This window comes from Diuraphis noxia, unplaced genomic scaffold (assembly GCF_037042655.1).
Source record: "Diuraphis noxia isolate RWA-SAM2 unplaced genomic scaffold, SU_Dnox_SAM2 contig0002, whole genome shotgun sequence".
NCBI lineage: Eukaryota > Metazoa > Arthropoda > Insecta > Hemiptera > Aphididae > Diuraphis > Diuraphis noxia.
This window is the reverse complement of record NW_028301712.1, coordinates 65107555-65126005: the sequence shown is the minus strand read 5'-3', so window position 1 is coordinate 65126005 and position 18451 is coordinate 65107555. Positions and strand designations below refer to the sequence as shown.

The following is an 18451-nucleotide window of genomic DNA, read 5'->3' as shown; positions in this document are numbered from 1 at the left end:
TAATACAGTTACCAAAAGGTTATTTACCAATCTTACTGAATGCCAAAATAAATTATCATTGATAGGCAAAATAGATACATTATAAAACCGTTTAAAAAGTAAGCTTGGAACTGATGATTTATACCAGAAATTCTCGATTGGCAGGAGACCTTTTATTGGTTATGGTAGCCAATATTTTAGTTTAGCAGTATTTCATTATCCTAAAATGTGGCACAAATTCCAAATTTAAGAGTAGTTACCGATATATGGTATACTTTAATACTAAAAAATAATAATTCATTCAAAAAGATTTGTATGCTAATTAAAAAATTGATTAATCTTGAATAACTAAATTTCAAATCTGTGTAAGAAAACATTATCGCGATAAATATATGTGGTAGGAATACACATACGAAGGCCTTCAGAGTTCAGACCAAATAGGTTTTGTTACACATACTACACAACGAGAAACCAACAACTTGTAGCGTTAAAATAAATTTTAATCCAAAATGGACATCAGGTAAAATGAAGTGTATCAATCGATTGAGATCGCCAAATTGGGTATAGATCATGAAGAGGAAAAAAACAGTCTAAATATACAAGTGTATAAAAAAAAAAATAAATCAAATTTGAATAATTACATTAAGGTAAATTTACATAATTAATTTTGGAATAATTCTAATTTTAAATTAATCACTATAGGTAAATTCTAGGTCTAAAAGTAATAAAATATACAATTTATATTTTAGACATTTTAATATACAGAATTTGATGATTTATAATATACAGTGTGTTTCAGTTCTGAATGGCGAGCATACCCATTCCTTGTACAACAGTTTTGTTTTTAGGGAAAGCTCAAAATTTATTTTTAACAAATTAAAGGCACTAAATAGCATAAAATATAATTTTGTATCTTTTTAAAAATAGCGCATAGTTAGCATAGTAACAAATTACTGGTAAATAAACGACCAAAAATTGCACATTAACGAAAAGGACACAAACAGAATTAAAATTGGTTAAAACAAGATAAATAATAATTTGAACATATTTTTATAACCGAATTTTTAATTTCTTAATTTTTTTAATTTTATATCAAAATAACTGTATGACAAAAATTAAAAAAAATAGATCGGAAACTTAAATAAAAAACATGATACATAATAAAATTTATGGGATTTTAAATAATAGTTATTCTAGCAACTATAATTTAGGATGAATTAAAATTTTGTTTTAAAAAAAATATGAAATAAAAATTATTAAATAAAATAGATATACCATTTCTGTAAGTAAATGAAAGAATTGTTATACAAGGGAAGAAAACGAAGGGATATACAATTTGCAAAAAAAAAAAACACACACATTTATATGTACTAAGAATAATTGTATTAACCTACTTATAACCTGAAACCAAACAAGTCACCAAGACCCTCATCAGAGTCCAGACAGTAGTTGTAGTCATCTTCATTTGGAGGTTCAAGCATCAAGAAAGGTTCGCAAGATATTTCAAATGTATCTTTGGCTAAAAAAACACAATAAAAAGTGACTACAAATTATGAAAACCACTTACTCAATAAAAGCAACTAACTCCATGCAATTATGAAAGAAGAAAAAAAGCTTAAAAATAGTAAGACAATGCAAAGCTAATTACAAACACTTTTTTCATTGTAAATCAAAATATAAATACATTAAAAATAAACTATTGCAATAAGAAACCATTTACTTTTGTAATTTTTACAAATATTAAGACAAAATATTGGTTGATAAAAAAAAACAGCAAATATACATAACATAACATTTGAGTACAGACTACTTATAATTTATGAAACACGTGTTTGTATAAATAGTAAATTAACTCATGAACATAATATTAATATGTTAATGTTTTAACATTTTAATTTAAAGCTTATATAATATATTAACACACATAATTATTAACATTTTCAATATCTGCTTCACTGGACCATAATTTGAATTAAGTAGATGCACATCATATCCATCATTAATATTATATAAGTACAATATTTCATGTTACACACAGCATTATGTGTTTTTTATGAGGTGTATGAAGAAGCGCTGATTGTACATAAGGCAGAAGCAGATAACACACCAGGCGACAGCTGAATTCCATGGTGCTACAAGACATACTTTACATGCGGCACTCGTAAAATTCAGCGGACGACTGACATGACTGTTTTTTCCCAACAGCAGTATACCCGAAGCAATGCCAAAATTTTAAAATTTTCGAATATTGTGGATGAGCAAAAATATAACACTACACCGTAAATGGTATAATTTTGCTTTTCAAAATCCCCAATAAGTTATAATGGGGGTTATAGTATTATTATAAGATTAAAAGCAAAAAGTATATAATACAAGACAAGGTTAGGTAATATAACAAAAAAGCAAAAAAATTTTTTTTAGTATTATTAATACTTATAAAATAAAAACTTTATACAACAAAATGATTATTTATTACTTTATAAGTATCATTGAGATTCTTTTAATTTAGTTTATCTATAAGATCATTAATACAAAGTCTAAATTACATTCAAATAAACAAAATTATTATTTTGATTGAAATTAACTCATATATTACATACAAGAAAAAAAGGAATAATAACTAGTTACTACTAAAAATAATTATATATATACATATACACACATATATATACATAAATGTTTTAAATAATAAGATTTATCTTGCAAAATTAGTTAAGAGATAAAAAGTAATAACAAAAAGGTGGCAATAGTATTAAATATTAAATTAAAAAGTGTCTGTATGTTGAACAAATTCAAATAATTATGTGAGTATTATACACACATGTACTATTAAGAATACTAATTTACAAAGTAGTAATATAACATATTATAAATGGAACTATTTAAATATGTATATATATCATAACAAATGTTAACATTTCCACCTTTCAGTTTCCAAAATATTTATTTCAATATAGCAATCAATCATTGAGATTAAATGCCACTAACCAATGAGAATGTACAACAAATTTTATGATAAGTAAATTCTATTTAATGATTTACATTAAAAAGGTGTAAGGTAGATATATCACATGTTTCAATAAACTTAACAAATGATAAGATATAGTATTGTTTACAAAATAACATTGTTGTAAATAAAGTTGTAAATGACTGTCAATAAAAAATAAAAACATAAACAAAAACAATACATAACAAAACAAAATTAACTACTGGTAAACCAATAAACATGATCAGCAATCGCGCATTTAGAATATTTCTATCATGCAATATACTGTTATTCACTTAAATGGAAACCAAATATAAAAGCTAGTAGTATAGTATTAAGAAGGTTAAATATTAGTTTGAACTAAAAAAAAGTAGAAGAAGATATAAGCGAGTAACTGTTACAGTTTGGAACTTCATGGCCATATCATGCATAAACCAGGATGTGCGTGTAAAACGTAACGTGGTATATGTGTAATAATTTGCATACCAGAACCACTTGTACTAGGTATATACTGATCATCCGACGGCTCTTCCTTGATTTTTCTTATTGTTGTATTCTCTAAATTTTCTACTGTTTCTGACTCCTCAATGTTTTCAATTTTATATTTGTGTGACAAATATGTTGGTGACTGTTGAATAACTGATGTTTTTTGAGGTGATTTTATAACCGTATTGCCAATTGTTGAATTATTGACACTCTGTAAAATTTAAAAATTATTTCAAATGAACTTTGAAACATTAAATAATTATACTAACCTGAGATGTATATGGCCTTAGCTGACTTTGTGGTTGGTGTAAGGTTGTATTGGTATTATACTCTGGGCATAAGAACACCTCTATTTCACCAGTGTTACTTTTCATGTACATTTTTTGCTAGCAAAAAAAAAAACATTTTAATATAAAAAGAAAGAAAGTATCTAATCACTCTATTCTAAAGTAATTGTCGAGTGTAATTTTTCATTGAGAAATAAGTTACTGTCGTGTATAAATCAAATTTGAATTCATAATTTTTTATTGATATCAATCACATAATTTATCAAATTAAAAAAAAAAAAAAAATCAAAAATGTCTGTAAATAGCTCCAAAATAAAAATATTTCAAAAATTCCATCATGAAGATGTAAAGAAATCTAAATTAATTCTTCACATTAGGTGAACATTATTTGTTAGATTTAAATCACCAAGAAAACCATATTGATATTGTTAAATATTGATTTTGCGTAATATTTCTCACCCTCACCCTAGTTATTATGAATACTATTAAAATTTGCTAACATAAACCACCTTCATAGTTGAAAATCAAAGTATTATTACTGCTGTAAAAAAGACAATGACAGATAAAAAAAAAAAATTTATGAGGGCGCAACACATCCATATGTTGTCACAGTCTTACAAATGCATAACATAGTAAATTTGGGGTAATTAAGCATTTTTATTTTACAATTTACTATACACGCATAACTCACTTAAAAACTGAATTTTCATAAAAAAAAACTTTCAATAAAACACAGATAATTTTTAAGCTAACTGAAAAAAACGTGAACGGCTAAGTGTAAATTTGCCGTGTTATGCGTTTGTAAGACTGAGACAAAAAATACGGATGTAAATAATTTAGAGTTAAATCCATTGTTGCCAATGGCCATAGTCAAGGCTTAATTCAAATAAAAAAAAATAAATAAGGATGTAGCATCCTCTTAAAAGCACATTTCAGTAAAATATATTCATCACTTCTCTAAGAATCTAAAATATATTCAATATTATTATACTTACATCACCATCAATGTGATCTTGAGGTACTTGTAATTCAGTTTCTGGAGGGGCTTTAACAACCAAAACAGTCTTTAGTCTGAACGATTCAATGGACCTAATATCTTGGTAAGTTACATATCCAAATCTTTTATCTTCTGTTAATTGTTTTATATCTCGTTCTGTAAAAAAAAATTATTAAAATATTTTAACTAATTATAATCTCAATGATTAATTAATGATTTTTGTATGAATTTAAAAACTGTTTTAATTTCATTATTTTAAATCATACCAGTATTTAAAATTAAATTATCTAATTCTTCTTCTTTGGCTTTCATTTTTTCTAAGTCATGTTGAACATTATTTTTGTCTGATCCGTAAGCATTTCCACCTCTGAAAAAAATTGTATTGTGAATATTAACTACTCACAAGTCTACAAACATATAATTATTAATTAACATTTTTGTGTTAACTTACTTCCATTGAATATTATTTTTAGATTTTTTTTCCAAAATTCCAATACCTTCTAGAACATTGGTTATGTCATATATTCTTCGTTTTTGTACGTCCAACTTTTCAGATGCTATATTTAAATCAACAACACCATCTGTAGAATTTTCGAGCAGACCAATGAATTTTTTGGTCAATAAGCCCAATGAGGTATCATAACGTGTTGGACGTTCAGAACACTTTTTTCCTGCTACTAAAATTATATTTTAAATTATTACTCATATTTAGTCATTCATTAAAAAAAAAAAAATTAAATATTATTTTTCTAACCATTTTGAGCAGGACTGGGTTCACTACCAGCACTTGAACTAGACCATTTTCTCATTAGCTTTGCTGTTGAAGGTGTGACATCGTCATATCCAAAGTTGAGAGACTCTAAATTTAACCTTCGTTTTACACCCTTAAACAAAAAATTTTAATAAATGATAATACTAGTTAACAATTTTACAACATAAAGAGATATATTAAGTCTTAAAATAAATATCTAAGGACCAAAAATTTATTTCTTAGAAACATTAGTTCTCACTCATATATTTTACTCGGTATACAACATTTCTAGAGTAATTTCTATACAAACTTGTTACAACAAAGTATTAACTGCAACGCAATATGATTCTTTATGAAAAACATTATTAAAAAAAGTTTACATTTATTTATATTTTCAAAAAATAAATAAATAAATAAGATATAATAGGAATTATAGACACATTTAATATAATTTTTTGTAGATTTAACCTCGCAACTGTTGAGGATTCATGTTGTTAATTTATTATCATAAGTATTTTAGATTAATATGAAGATAAATACTATAAGTAGGTTGTAAAAAAATTATTTTCATATATTACAATTTCATATTCATATACAATTTATAGTTCTTTAAATACATTGGTTCAATAAATAGATGCATTAAAATATAAAATACAAGAAGTTCAAAAGTAAACAATCTCTACTATAAGTTATTCATAAAATGTAATCCAATTTTACTTTTATATACAGAGTGGTTTTTTAAGCATGCTCCATTATTTTTATCTTTAAATTATAAATATATTCAAATTCTGATTTTTGAAATTTTTAAACAAAATTGAAGATCATATTTTCAAATCTTAAAGATTTTTTATATTACTTAAGAAGGATCCTGTGACAAAATATATATTAATAGCTGATCCAACAGACGTTCTGATCAACAAAACTTATTAACCTATTCATCTTATTTATGCACTTAAATGTGTTTTCTATAAGCTAAAAACTGTCTTAAATATAGCACAAAAGGAAAAACTCGAGTCATTTTAACGAGTTATATTTTTTTAATACACATAAATTAATATATATGTGTAATTTTTTTTATCTTAATATTAAAAGAAATAATTTTTTTTTTAAATTAACCATGTGTTAGTACAGTGAAACCTCTAAAATGGCCATATTTCAATAGCGGATCCTTCTCAATAGTGGACACTTTTAAATTCCCTGCAAAAATGTATGTGTATAATAGGAGTTATAAGTTCTATATAGTGGACCCTCCTAATTAGTGAACGTTGACACTAAAAACTGGTACTAAAATTAATAATTACTTCTAAGTTCTTATTAATGAACACAATACATGTACGTATCATTGCAAAAAGCAGAAAAAAATTACAGATATTTTAAATTGTACATAACCACTTTTAAATACATATATATTTATATAACAAATAATAAATTAATATGTATCAAATACCGACTTGACATTTTGTACAGAGGTTCCTTAAGCAATATAGAAGAGGCGCACTAAGAAAGGATTTTTCAAAAAAAAATTTTTACTACTTAATTTTTATTTCCACAATCTCTTACATACATTTTGAACAATAAGTGAAATTGATAAATTGGATAATTATGGCATTAAGGACGGATTAAAGATACCTTCCAGTTAAGGCACTTTTACAGTTAAAAAAAAATAAAAATAAAAAATAAGTAAAAATGATAAACAACAATGCTAGGAGATATTAGAAGAGGTAAGATAAATAGTAATAACAAAGTAGAAATAGAAAGAAGAACAAAGGGTATTACATTGGCCTAGACTAATAGGTCTCTACACAATCGCCTTTTCAACCTTTTTTGAGGGTTTCTGGGTATATTTATAGACGCAAATTCTTTGATTAATGGATTTTTATGGTTTTGTAGGTTCTTTGAAAGGTCTTAGCTACATCGTTGACAGAAGAGATGGCTAGGTCATTATGTAATGAATGATTTGATACGTAGATAAGGGTGCTTTGGTTAGAATGCGGAGGACTTTGGACTGGAAACGCTGGATATGGTTGAAATTTGTATGTTTTTCAAAATTCACATTTTAAAGGGTTGCTCAAACGGGGATTTTGAGATTTACGATGGAAATTTTGTTTATAAATGGTTGCTATAACAACCTGATTTATGTATTGACACATTTATCACTTTATTATTACAGTAAATATTATTGTTATTATATTATTAAATAATGCGTCTTCGTATACGCACCTCATTTTATGTACGATTCTTTGAGTGTATAAAAATTTTTTTATATCTATTAATATTGACCATGTTTTCAATGTATATTAACATTGCATTTATTGGACATACATAAATGTGTATAACAAAATTTCGAATATCAAATGATCTAGTTTTTTTTTTTAAATTCATTAATTCTATATTGATTAGATTTTGTATCATTTATTAAATACTACGGTTTCTATAATAAAAAAATTTTATGAATTGCTTTAAAACTTACTTGTGACTTTGTTAATGGTGATGTAAGAGGATTTGGAATGATTTGATTTTGTGGTGTCATACCATATTCATGATCAAGTAAATGATATGGTGATGGTGTTAAGAAAGTTGTCATAGTTGGATCTGTAAAATAAACATATAATATGTATTTGAACAATTCACAAAATGAATCACTGAAAATCAATAAAACTAAAATTAAATTAATGCTTAAAAGTAATATTGAGAAATATTTTAATATTATCAAGTTTTTTTTTTTTTTTTTTTTTTACTTTATTAATAAATACACAATCTATACGCAATCGGCACAATAAGAGTATGAGCTAATGACAATGACACTTAAATCTTTAATTATTTTGTTTTAACCATTATCAAGTTAAAAGTTTTTTAAGAAGCTATTTAAAATTGATCTAGTAATTAAGTGCTGATCGCTGTAACAATACAATTTGTTGGTATGGTGTCTTTAACTATTATAAATATGTCAAATATATAAGTTATGCAAGTTAAATATATAAGTATCTATTAAACTAGAAATAATTACATTATTGTAACTGATTTAACTTTTTGTAACCACTTGACAATAGGTTCTCAGTACATGGATAATGGCCACCAAAGTACTTGTGGTTCTAGTTGAATGGTTATTGGGTAAAACCTTATACTCATAGATGGAACACAGTAGTAGTTACACATGTTGACAATATGTTGTCTTATAAAGTACAGCGCCCATTCACACTGCTGACGATTCCATTGGCTTAATATATTATTGCTGTTATCATTACTTCTATTATCTAATATTAACACTAATTCTTTGCTAATTCTCTCAACTAAACTACTCTACCTCACCAATCTGACAAGTTATGTCTATTAGTATTAAGTATAATATGGGTATAACCTATAAACATGGACCGTCAACATCTGCTTGTTTCAAATAGCTTTTAAAGTTAATATTAAATGTGAAAATGCTGACAGTTGATCCCAAGCAGACCTTAGTGAGATTGTAACATTGACACAAGATTAATTAGCTTAAATACATAATAACCTAAAATTATATTTTGATTTAAGATAATAATTATTAAAAATTAACATTCAAGTATAAAATACAAAAGTAGTACTTGAAAATACTGTAATAGAGCACATATACATTGATTAATATTGAGTTTATTAAAATACTAAATTCTTTGTAATAATATAAAATGGTTATAATGAATTATTCTGTCTCCTATGATTAGCATATTATGTTAATAAAAGAGTTAAAAACAAAAAATTTTTTTTATTTTAAAATTTGATACGATAAGAAATATTGATATGTACCTAATATATTTTCATTGGAACCTAAAGAAAGAATCAAATCAATGATTTAAAAATAAAATAAACTGTTTTCAAATAAGCAACACATTTTATTTATTAAAATAATAGATATATGAATAGGTTATGATTATATATGTAGTTCGTATTACAAAAACATAACACCTATGTATAAAACATTAAAATAAGTATACATTAAAAATATTAACATCATTAACTTAGTTAATTACAGGATACAACTAGGAGACCGGATAAATTAAATAACTTTAATTCTAATTAATATTTTTTAGCCAATTTGTAAATCTGGAATTTAGAAAAATTTTAATTTTTATAAAATTTATAATATTTATAGGTACCAGATTTACAAATTGGCTATTTTAAAATGTTTAAAAACAGTTTAAATCAGATAATTTTTTTTTTATTTACAATATTAAAAATATAAACAAAAAATATTAGGTAGAAAGAATAAATAAATAATATTAATTTTATTGATTAGAAAAAAATCATTTCTTCTATCATGTCTTCCTGTTTCACTTTGTATATGACTAAGAATTATTTAAGAACTAATTAAGCCTATTAGATAAACATAATTGGTAACCTGTATAAGTATGAACAGATTTTATATATACCTATATAATATATATGAATGTAGGAAAAAAAGCCAAGAAAAAAATTCCAGCAAATAATACACAGAAAAAAAGCCATGGAAAAAAATTCAAATTATAATAATTAATTAAATATATAACAATTAAAATTAAAGTATTAAATTAGGTATTATTTAAAAAATGTTTACACATTATTGGTCATATTGTATACATATATATATACAGGGTGTCCCACAGAGATCTGACAAATGAAATAACTTTTGTTCTAATCAATATTTAAAAAAAATTTCTTTTAAATATAATTCATAGGCACTTGCGCTACATTTTTAGAATACATTTTTAATTTTTAATTTTTTAATACTGAAAGTTATTTTTATCAATGTATATTATAATATTAACAATTGTGTTTTTATATATGAATACGGACAATACAATATAACCAATTGTGTTAAAAATTTTAAATTGATTAACATAATAATTATGATCTGTGTATTAATAATTATATATATATATATATATATTTGTATGACCAATGTTTAAAAATTTTGAATAATACTTTAAATTTTATTTTATTTTTATATTTAATTATAATTATTTTTTATATATTTGACTAATAACGTGTTAACAATTTTTAAATAATACCTAATTTAATACTTTAATTTTAAATGTTATATATTTAATTATTGTAATTTTACTTTTTTTTCCGTGGCTTTTTTTCTGACTACCAATACCGGGTGATTCTTTTATCATTGAACACTCATTATTTCAAAAATTATTTATGTTTTTGAAAATATTATTTTACATAGTTTCAAGTTGTTAAATAACCAACGTTTTTATTAAAAAATTATTGTTTTAAATGTTTTTTATCCTTACAATTTTTAAAGTTTTAATTTCATATTCTAAAGCAGAATGTTTTTTTAAGTATTTTGATTCATATAAATCGAATTTAGGACGAGTAGTTTATGAGTTATAAGTATTTAAAGTTTAGACAAGCGGAGTAGTAGACAAACATTTTGCAAGGTAACCCTGTACCACTCCACTATGCCAATCTAAACTTTAAATACTTATAACTAAAGACCGGATTTATATGCATTTAAAATGTTATAATATGCACTTAAAAATCATAAAACATGCAAAATAATTTTTGATTATTACAGCTTTTTATTTATGGTAATTTTATAAAATCAAAAATTCAAAGCATTTATGATGAAAATATGCACTTAAAAATCATAAAACATGCAAAATACTTGGAAACTTTGGCATTGTAATTTAAAAAACACAAACAATGTTATATAAAATTAATATTACGCGTTAATTAAGTTTATTTTATACTACATTGACTATTGCCGAATGTACACTTCGAACTACAGTCGTTAGTCTGTGTTCGGTAGTATAAACGATAGCCGATAACTCGATAATGTTAGATGAAGCAGATAAGATAAAAATATACAACGGGAAAATCAGTATACAATCTGCCTATTATATTTTTAAAAATATTTTCAATTTTTGTGTTTTGAACAAATTTGTGTATAATAATGGTACATACAGTTATAAAATTAAATTAAACTATTTAAATATATACGTAATATGCAAAAACATGCATTTTTATGGAAAAAATGCACTTGTACCCAAAATATGCAAAAATATGCAAAATAAAAATTTGTAACATTATTTATGATTGATGAAAATCCATTTACTGCATGTAATAGCTTATAAAGATATGAATATGCATAATATGCTAAAACCGGTCTTTACTTATAACTCATAAACTACTCGTCCTAAATTCGATTTTTATGAATCAAAATACTTAGAAAAATATTCTGCTTTGGAATATGAAATTTAAACTCTATGTGTCATTTAAAAAAATAAAAACTTAAAAAATGATAAGGATAAAAAATATTTTAAAATAAATTTTTTTAATAAAAACGATGGTTTTTGAACAACTTGAAACTATGTAGAAAAATATTTTCAAAAATAGTAATTTTTGAAATAATGAGTGTTTAATGATAAAATAATCACCCGGTATATTATATATATATATATATTTTTTTTTTATTAGCTTTTAGTATCAACTATTCAGATTTTATATAATTGGCAGTAACAACTTATGGGTAAATAGTAAGTACCTACTTAGTCAAATTTAAGTATTGCACAGTTCGGTTGTAGCATTCATCATGAACACACGTACGCCGCATCGTACATACTATACACTCCGTTATCGCCATATTCGCTCATTAGTAATTTATTACGGTCATTATTAACTATCAGTTCCAATTATATAACATTATAATAACAATTTATGATGAGTAACGTACATAAAGCCGGTTCCGCTTCACCACATACGCCAAAACCCACAAAACGAAATTTATCAACTTCGTCAATTTCGCCAAGTCAAAACGACAAAAACACCAAAATCTACGTATCACCAAATCGCTTCGACCTACTCTCCACAGATGACACCAATGACATAGCGCCCACTATGCCCTCAACCGACCTTAGGGATGTTCCTGTGAACCTGCCTCACACTGAACAAGACATGGGACCTCCAGCTCTACCTATCCACATCAAGAATATCACCAACTACTCTGCCTTCAATAAGGTACTAACTAATATCACTAACTCAAATGGCTTTACCTGTAGATCAACACCATCATACCTGATCGTGCAACCTACAGGTCGCCAAAACTTCAATAAAATCATAGACCACTTACATGAAACTAACGCTAGTTTCCATTCATACACCCCCTGTAACCTTCGGACATACAGGGTCGTCATCAGGAACCTGCATTTTTCCACCTTAATTAATGACATTATCAGTGCCTTGGCCGAGCTGGGACACTCAGCCAAACACATACACAACGTCAAAAATAAAAATAAACGCCCTTTACCTTTATTTTTTGTGGATATTTTAACAAAAGACAATAACAAAGACATCTTCAACATCAAGTTTCTACTCAATACTAAGGTACTGATTGAGAAACCACATAAAAAAAGACGTGGCCCACCACAATCCCACAACTGTCAATCCTAAGGACATACACGAAATAACTGCTGCCACCAACCTAAATGCGTAAAATGTGGCGAAAACCACAATACAAACGAGTGTTCCAAAGACCGATATAGTCCCGCCAGATGTGCACTTTGCACTAAGGAACATACTGCTAACTTTAAAGGATGCCCAGTTTACAAAGCTGCTTACAAAAAAACTGTCCACCCAGTCAAGGGCTCCGATTCCAACCCCTAACAAAAGACCAAATCTTACGCTGAAGCTACCAAAAATTATCAAAATTCACACACGGAACTCAAAATCACCGACACTCTCTCAAGTTTTATATCAAATTTAAACTCACTAATCAGTCCCCTTATCTCCCTTCTTTCATCAGTCTTAAATGCACATACAGCTAATAGCACTATTATTCCATAACCTTATCCACATTAAAATTAATTAATTAACATAATATCTTATCTCCTTTCCTTTTAACATTATATTACTTAAAAATATCTATACCTATTATATAATCAACTAACACAACATTATATCATGTAAAATTAAACAATAATTGTAAAACTTGTAATAGCATGTAATATGCTGAAACATTTTATTATATTAAATTTAAAAAAAAAAGTATTGCAATAGTGCAAAAAAAATTTTAAAAATCACTCACCTAATTTAATTATTGCTGTATTTGGAGTAGAAGATCCATCTTCATCCAGATTCAACATCCTGCATGCCTTAGACATTTTATAGAATATATTGTTTCAAAAACTGTAATACAAAAAAAAATATTAAGTTATGTTATTAAAAATAAATTTAAAAAATATTTTTCATAAAAAAATACAAGTAAGTTTTCATGCGAAATTCAATTCATTATTTTATACTTCACATCCAAGTTTATCTTAATTTGTAGAATTTTTAAAACAATGTTAAATAAATTGTAAACTAATATTTAAAAGTTAATATTTGAGTAATGATGTGTAAAAAAAATTAAATTCCTAACATTATATTTGAAATATTTATACCTATTTTATTTTATGTATACATTATTTTGTAAAGTAATGCTGGGTCTGAACTCAAACAACATACTTATAGTAGGGACACAATAAGGACATATTTACAATTGTTGAAAATACAGGATAAAATAATCTCCCCTCATGTTTGTTTTAATAACATATCAAAATAGGTGTAAGTACCTAATTGATATTTGAGACTATTTTTATTACTGGGATTGATCAAGTAAAATTCTGAAGGTAATTGAAAATGGGTTTAGACCTAGTGTTTATGAAAAAAAAAATGATGAATAGACTTTTTAATCTCATTTAGATTAACTTTTAATACATTTTCCATTCTATTAAGATTAAAATAAATATTGTTATTATGTTATTGGAATAAAATTTATATTGAAATTAAATAGATATAGATATCAAGATATATATCTAATATATTCTTTTCAGAAATGGCTTGATAAAAAATATAGACCTAAAGGTATTTACTCTAATTAAAAATACAGGATTATTAACATTTTAACTGTTTTAGTAGTCAACTAAAATCTATTAAATCTAAAAGGAACCTTCTACACATGGAAGGAATAACAGTAGTTAGTTATACTTATTGAGTATTGAGTATTTAAATGTTAATAGATATTAACAAGATATTAATTGATTAATGTTTTACTTCTTGAATAAATATAGCTAGATGGCTGCTGTCACTAAAGGGTATCGCGTGGTATCTTTGCTACCATAGGCGTAAATTGGGGGGGGGGGGCTAAGGGGGCTTAGCCCCCCTAAAAAATAGTATAGCCTTGTTATAAATTTCTAATGTTATAAATTATAAATTATAATCTTAGCGTTAGCCCCCCTTCTAGCAAGTCAAATTTACGCCTATGTTTGCTTGCTACCCTAGAAATGTTTTGGGGTAGCAAGAAGTCTTAGATTTTAAAAATATAATATTCAATGTTTATTATTCAACTGTCTACGAACATAGACTATTTATTAATGTGATTGTGACCAAATTATAATATTTTATGATAAGTTCAATACAGACGATTAGACAGTGTATATATCATTATTCATATATATATATGCATTTTTATCATACAACATAATTAAACCTACAAAAAATTATTTTTTCACTTTCTAGAAATAAACTTTGCTACCCCAGAATTTGGACTCTATGCCCATGCCTGCAGCAACAATTTATTCTTTAATATTAAATTATGCAGATAGGTATCTTAAAGATTTATAAATATAAAATAATTAAAATTTTAATTGTTAGAGAATAATATAGGTAATTTGGTAACTTTTTTTAATATACAATTTAGTTTGAGAGATAAGTAGTTGATTGTTTAATAGTTACAGGTACCTACCTAAGTTCCTAGTTAAGATTCTTTAATATATGTAATCATTTTTTTGGTAATCATCAAAAACAAAGGGAGGAGCCGATTTATTGACATGTCTAGATTATCACTTGACCATGTTATCGACATAGCTCTATTGCAAGTACAGGCTTAGGAAATTTAAAAATAAATATTTAATATTCTAAACAACTAAAACTGTTCAAATTCAATGAGAGAATTATGACATGCAAATATCAATTAAAAATACCTAGGAAACTTTATTATTTATTTCTACCACAAGTTCAACAGCAAGTTTACAAATACAAATAAATGAAATTCAAACATGTCATACACCGAACAGTAGTTTAAAATACACCGTATAAAATGTCTAGACAAAATCGAATAACAGAGCACAACTAATAAACAAACACATTGATCATCTAGTTGATGTGTTGAAAATGAAAGGGTTATATATGGGAGCCAGACATAAGGACGCGATCAGTAGTGACCAGTTGAAAAATTTGTCGAATTGTCGATGTTGACATTGGTGCACGGATAGTAACGGAAACATTACCGACTCGACGGATGAGGCGTTTAGTCTTCAGTGGACCCAAACACCACTGCTGCCCCTAAGGGTGTTTTGCAAAGTGACGGACCACTACAGTCGATTAGCGTGGAGATGGTGACTTGCGGCCGCGACGGACACCGAGCACATTTCATTTGACGAACGGAGTGTGGCAAGGCGAAGAGACGGTGCGATTTCAAAAGTCCCGGAAACAAAGGGGATACAGAGCCAGAGACGCTATAACGGCGGCGCGGAGATACACGGATATAGAGGTTATGTTTTGGATGGCGCGCGCGCGACCGTACCAACGCACGAAACGCCGCGAACCGCCTGGTGCGCGCGACGGACCGATGGGTAGGCGGACGGGAGGGACGGTGGAACTTTGGTCAGAAAACGCGAAAACCGACAATGGGTCGGCGCCGAACGCGCAAGACTTTTCGAAACAACGGCTCAACGTTCGGTCGTCTGCGGGAGGGGGGTGGTGTCGGCTGCTGTCCAGATGCCGGAGGCGCGGTGTCCGTTGCGCGGGAGTCTGCGGGACACCACTCGGCAGTTGTTACACTTACCCCGCGAAATCGGTGGCGGCGACGAAACGCCGGTTAGTGGTCGGTCGCGGTGGCGTTGACGGTGCAGCCATCGTGTCCCATGTCGTCGGTGCCGAAAGAATTAGCTCGGCGGGCACACGGCTCTGAACAGTGGACGGGTTACGAGTACAGGTTACGGAACGTGAGACGCGAGTGTCCAGTCGGCGATAAACAACACTGAACAACCGAATCACAAAACACACGTACACACACACACACACACATACATACACACTCACACACATGCACACACGCGCGCGCGATGATTATGTGGCGGCGGTCGCAAATACGACGACGCGTATGCGGATAATACGTTACACTGCGGCATAGGAAAAGTCGTAGCTACTCCTGACAAGCAAACGCACCGGAACGACGACGGTTCTACTCGGTTGTTGAATTATTTCGTTCTTTTGAGATTCTCTGGTTGACACGGGGTTTTCGTAACGCGCGGCGGAGCCTTTGTTTACGCGGACCGACTGTGCTGGCGGCGTGGTGGAGAGGGTGTCGCGCGGCGGGGAATCGAAGCGGTCCGTGTGCGTGTGCCGGCGGTGGCGGGGTACCGCCAATCGGGTGGCTGCTGCCGTGTGCCGTTGCCGTTGTCCGTCCAATGGCGGCCCGGTTGCGCGGCGGCAATCTGTGTTCAAACAGTTTCCCGCTCATCGAGAACAGCTGTTGGACTCGACCCCGGAACCCCGCCGCGTCGACCGGCTTTCCCCACTACCGGACGCAGACCGCCGCCGCAGCAGGATGCGCGCCAAAAATCGGATTCCTCCGCGTGCTGCAACACAACACACGGACACAGGGCAGGAGCGCGCATGCGTTCTCGACGCGTTTTATGCATATTACCTATACTTGTGTGGGTGCCCGCGGGAACTGTAGAAGTATTAAAGACTTAAAGTAGTGCCGTGCGCTGTACTGCTGTACGGTTCACTTCTTCGCATTATTACTGTGAATTTGCAAGTTAAGTAAAGTTATGTATAGTGTGTTCGTGTGAGCAATGTGTATACCTACTATAAATACTTGTGTGGCGAGCACTTTAGTGAGCTGTGATGCTATGAAGACATGAAGTTTAACGCTCAGGCGCAAAATGTCCATCGACTTTGGACAGTGACGCTGACCATTAATCACTTTTAAATTTCTATTATTCAATAATATGAATCTGTTTTTATTTTCAGCATGTCATTGAAACTTATTGTACCCACTTCATTAACATGCACACTTGGCTTGATGAATTTTGATTAAAATATTTTAAGTTTGTATATATTGTATGAGTTAAAATTCATTAATTATTATTAAAAGTATAGTTTGGCCAAAAAAAAATAGGTATATATCTAGTTTACCTGGCACAACCTTTTTAAGTCATTGGTACAAACGAAAATTAGTGCAGACTGCAGATCATAGATGTATGACGATCACGGATCAAAGGCAGTATTCTATTCTTGTCGAATCATATAGATTAGATTACTCATTACGAACTGCTCCTGAAGAGGGACTCCCAAACAAGAGGTCATAGAACCCCGAATTTTGTGATCGGAGCCGGCAGGCAATAAATATAAATTTTTAAAAGGTGCCTGATTTACACTAGAAAAAAAAAAAAAAATTATGACGTAGGTATTTTAATAAACGCACAATATGTTCTCATAATTTGTATTTTGAAAATAAACGTATGATAATATACCTAATATATTAATAAATTATACTCCATTTTACAAAAAAAGGAAAAAAGGCATCACACTAAATATTTTCATATATAATCGAGAATTCGAGCTGTTATTTAGGATTAAACACTGTGCCATAATTTACTACTATCGCTATAATATTGTGCTTACTAATTGCAACCCAAAATCCAAAATATTATATTTCATATTAAATTCCTATTCTATAATCCTTTTTACATTAAAAAATTTTAAACGCGATGTTTAACTTGTTAAATCAGAGTTCTTTGAAAGTCATATGCTTGTGCATCTAAAAAAAACTTCATATGATTGACTATCAGGACTACTATTATTTCTAACCAATATATAATAATATATTAATTATATCTTAAACTTTATATATTTACAAAAGCTCTGGTAGAAATATAAATTGGGGGTGGGGAGGGGTTTTT

The 18451-nt window shown here is 28.6% G+C and overlaps 2 protein-coding genes across 4 annotated transcripts; one reads left to right on the top strand and one right to left on the bottom strand.

The window, feature by feature from the left end:
* Window positions 1-602: 602 nt before the first annotated feature.
* LOC107167183 (transcription factor E2F5-like) lies at window positions 603-16835 on the bottom strand. Of its 3 annotated transcripts, none has more exons than XM_015516132.2 (10): window positions 16327-16835; window positions 13528-13628; window positions 7957-8078; window positions 5490-5619; window positions 5187-5409; window positions 5002-5102; window positions 4734-4891; window positions 3721-3837; window positions 3452-3662; window positions 603-1498 (listed from the first exon to the last, which is right to left on the bottom strand). In XM_015516132.2, the coding sequence occupies exons 2-10, from the start codon at window positions 13601-13603 to the stop codon at window positions 1374-1376; spliced, it is 1263 nt and encodes a 420-aa protein (XP_015371618.2). In that variant the 5' UTR covers window positions 13604-13628; window positions 16327-16835; the 3' UTR covers window positions 603-1373. The 3 variants fall into 3 exon arrangements, with proteins under 3 accessions (XP_015371618.2, XP_015371602.2, XP_015371609.2); XM_015516116.2 differs by having other exon boundaries at window positions 5187-5412; window positions 16327-16834; XM_015516123.2 differs by lacking the exon at window positions 16327-16835 and adding an exon at window positions 15770-16202 and having other exon boundaries at window positions 5187-5412.
* Window positions 12033-13474, top strand: LOC149058796 (uncharacterized). The gene has a single exon (XM_089221324.1). It carries the CDS (start codon window positions 12162-12164, stop codon window positions 12891-12893), a length of 732 nt encoding a protein of 243 aa, XP_089077450.1. The 5' UTR covers window positions 12033-12161; the 3' UTR covers window positions 12894-13474.
* Window positions 16836-18451: the final 1616 nt, after the last annotated feature.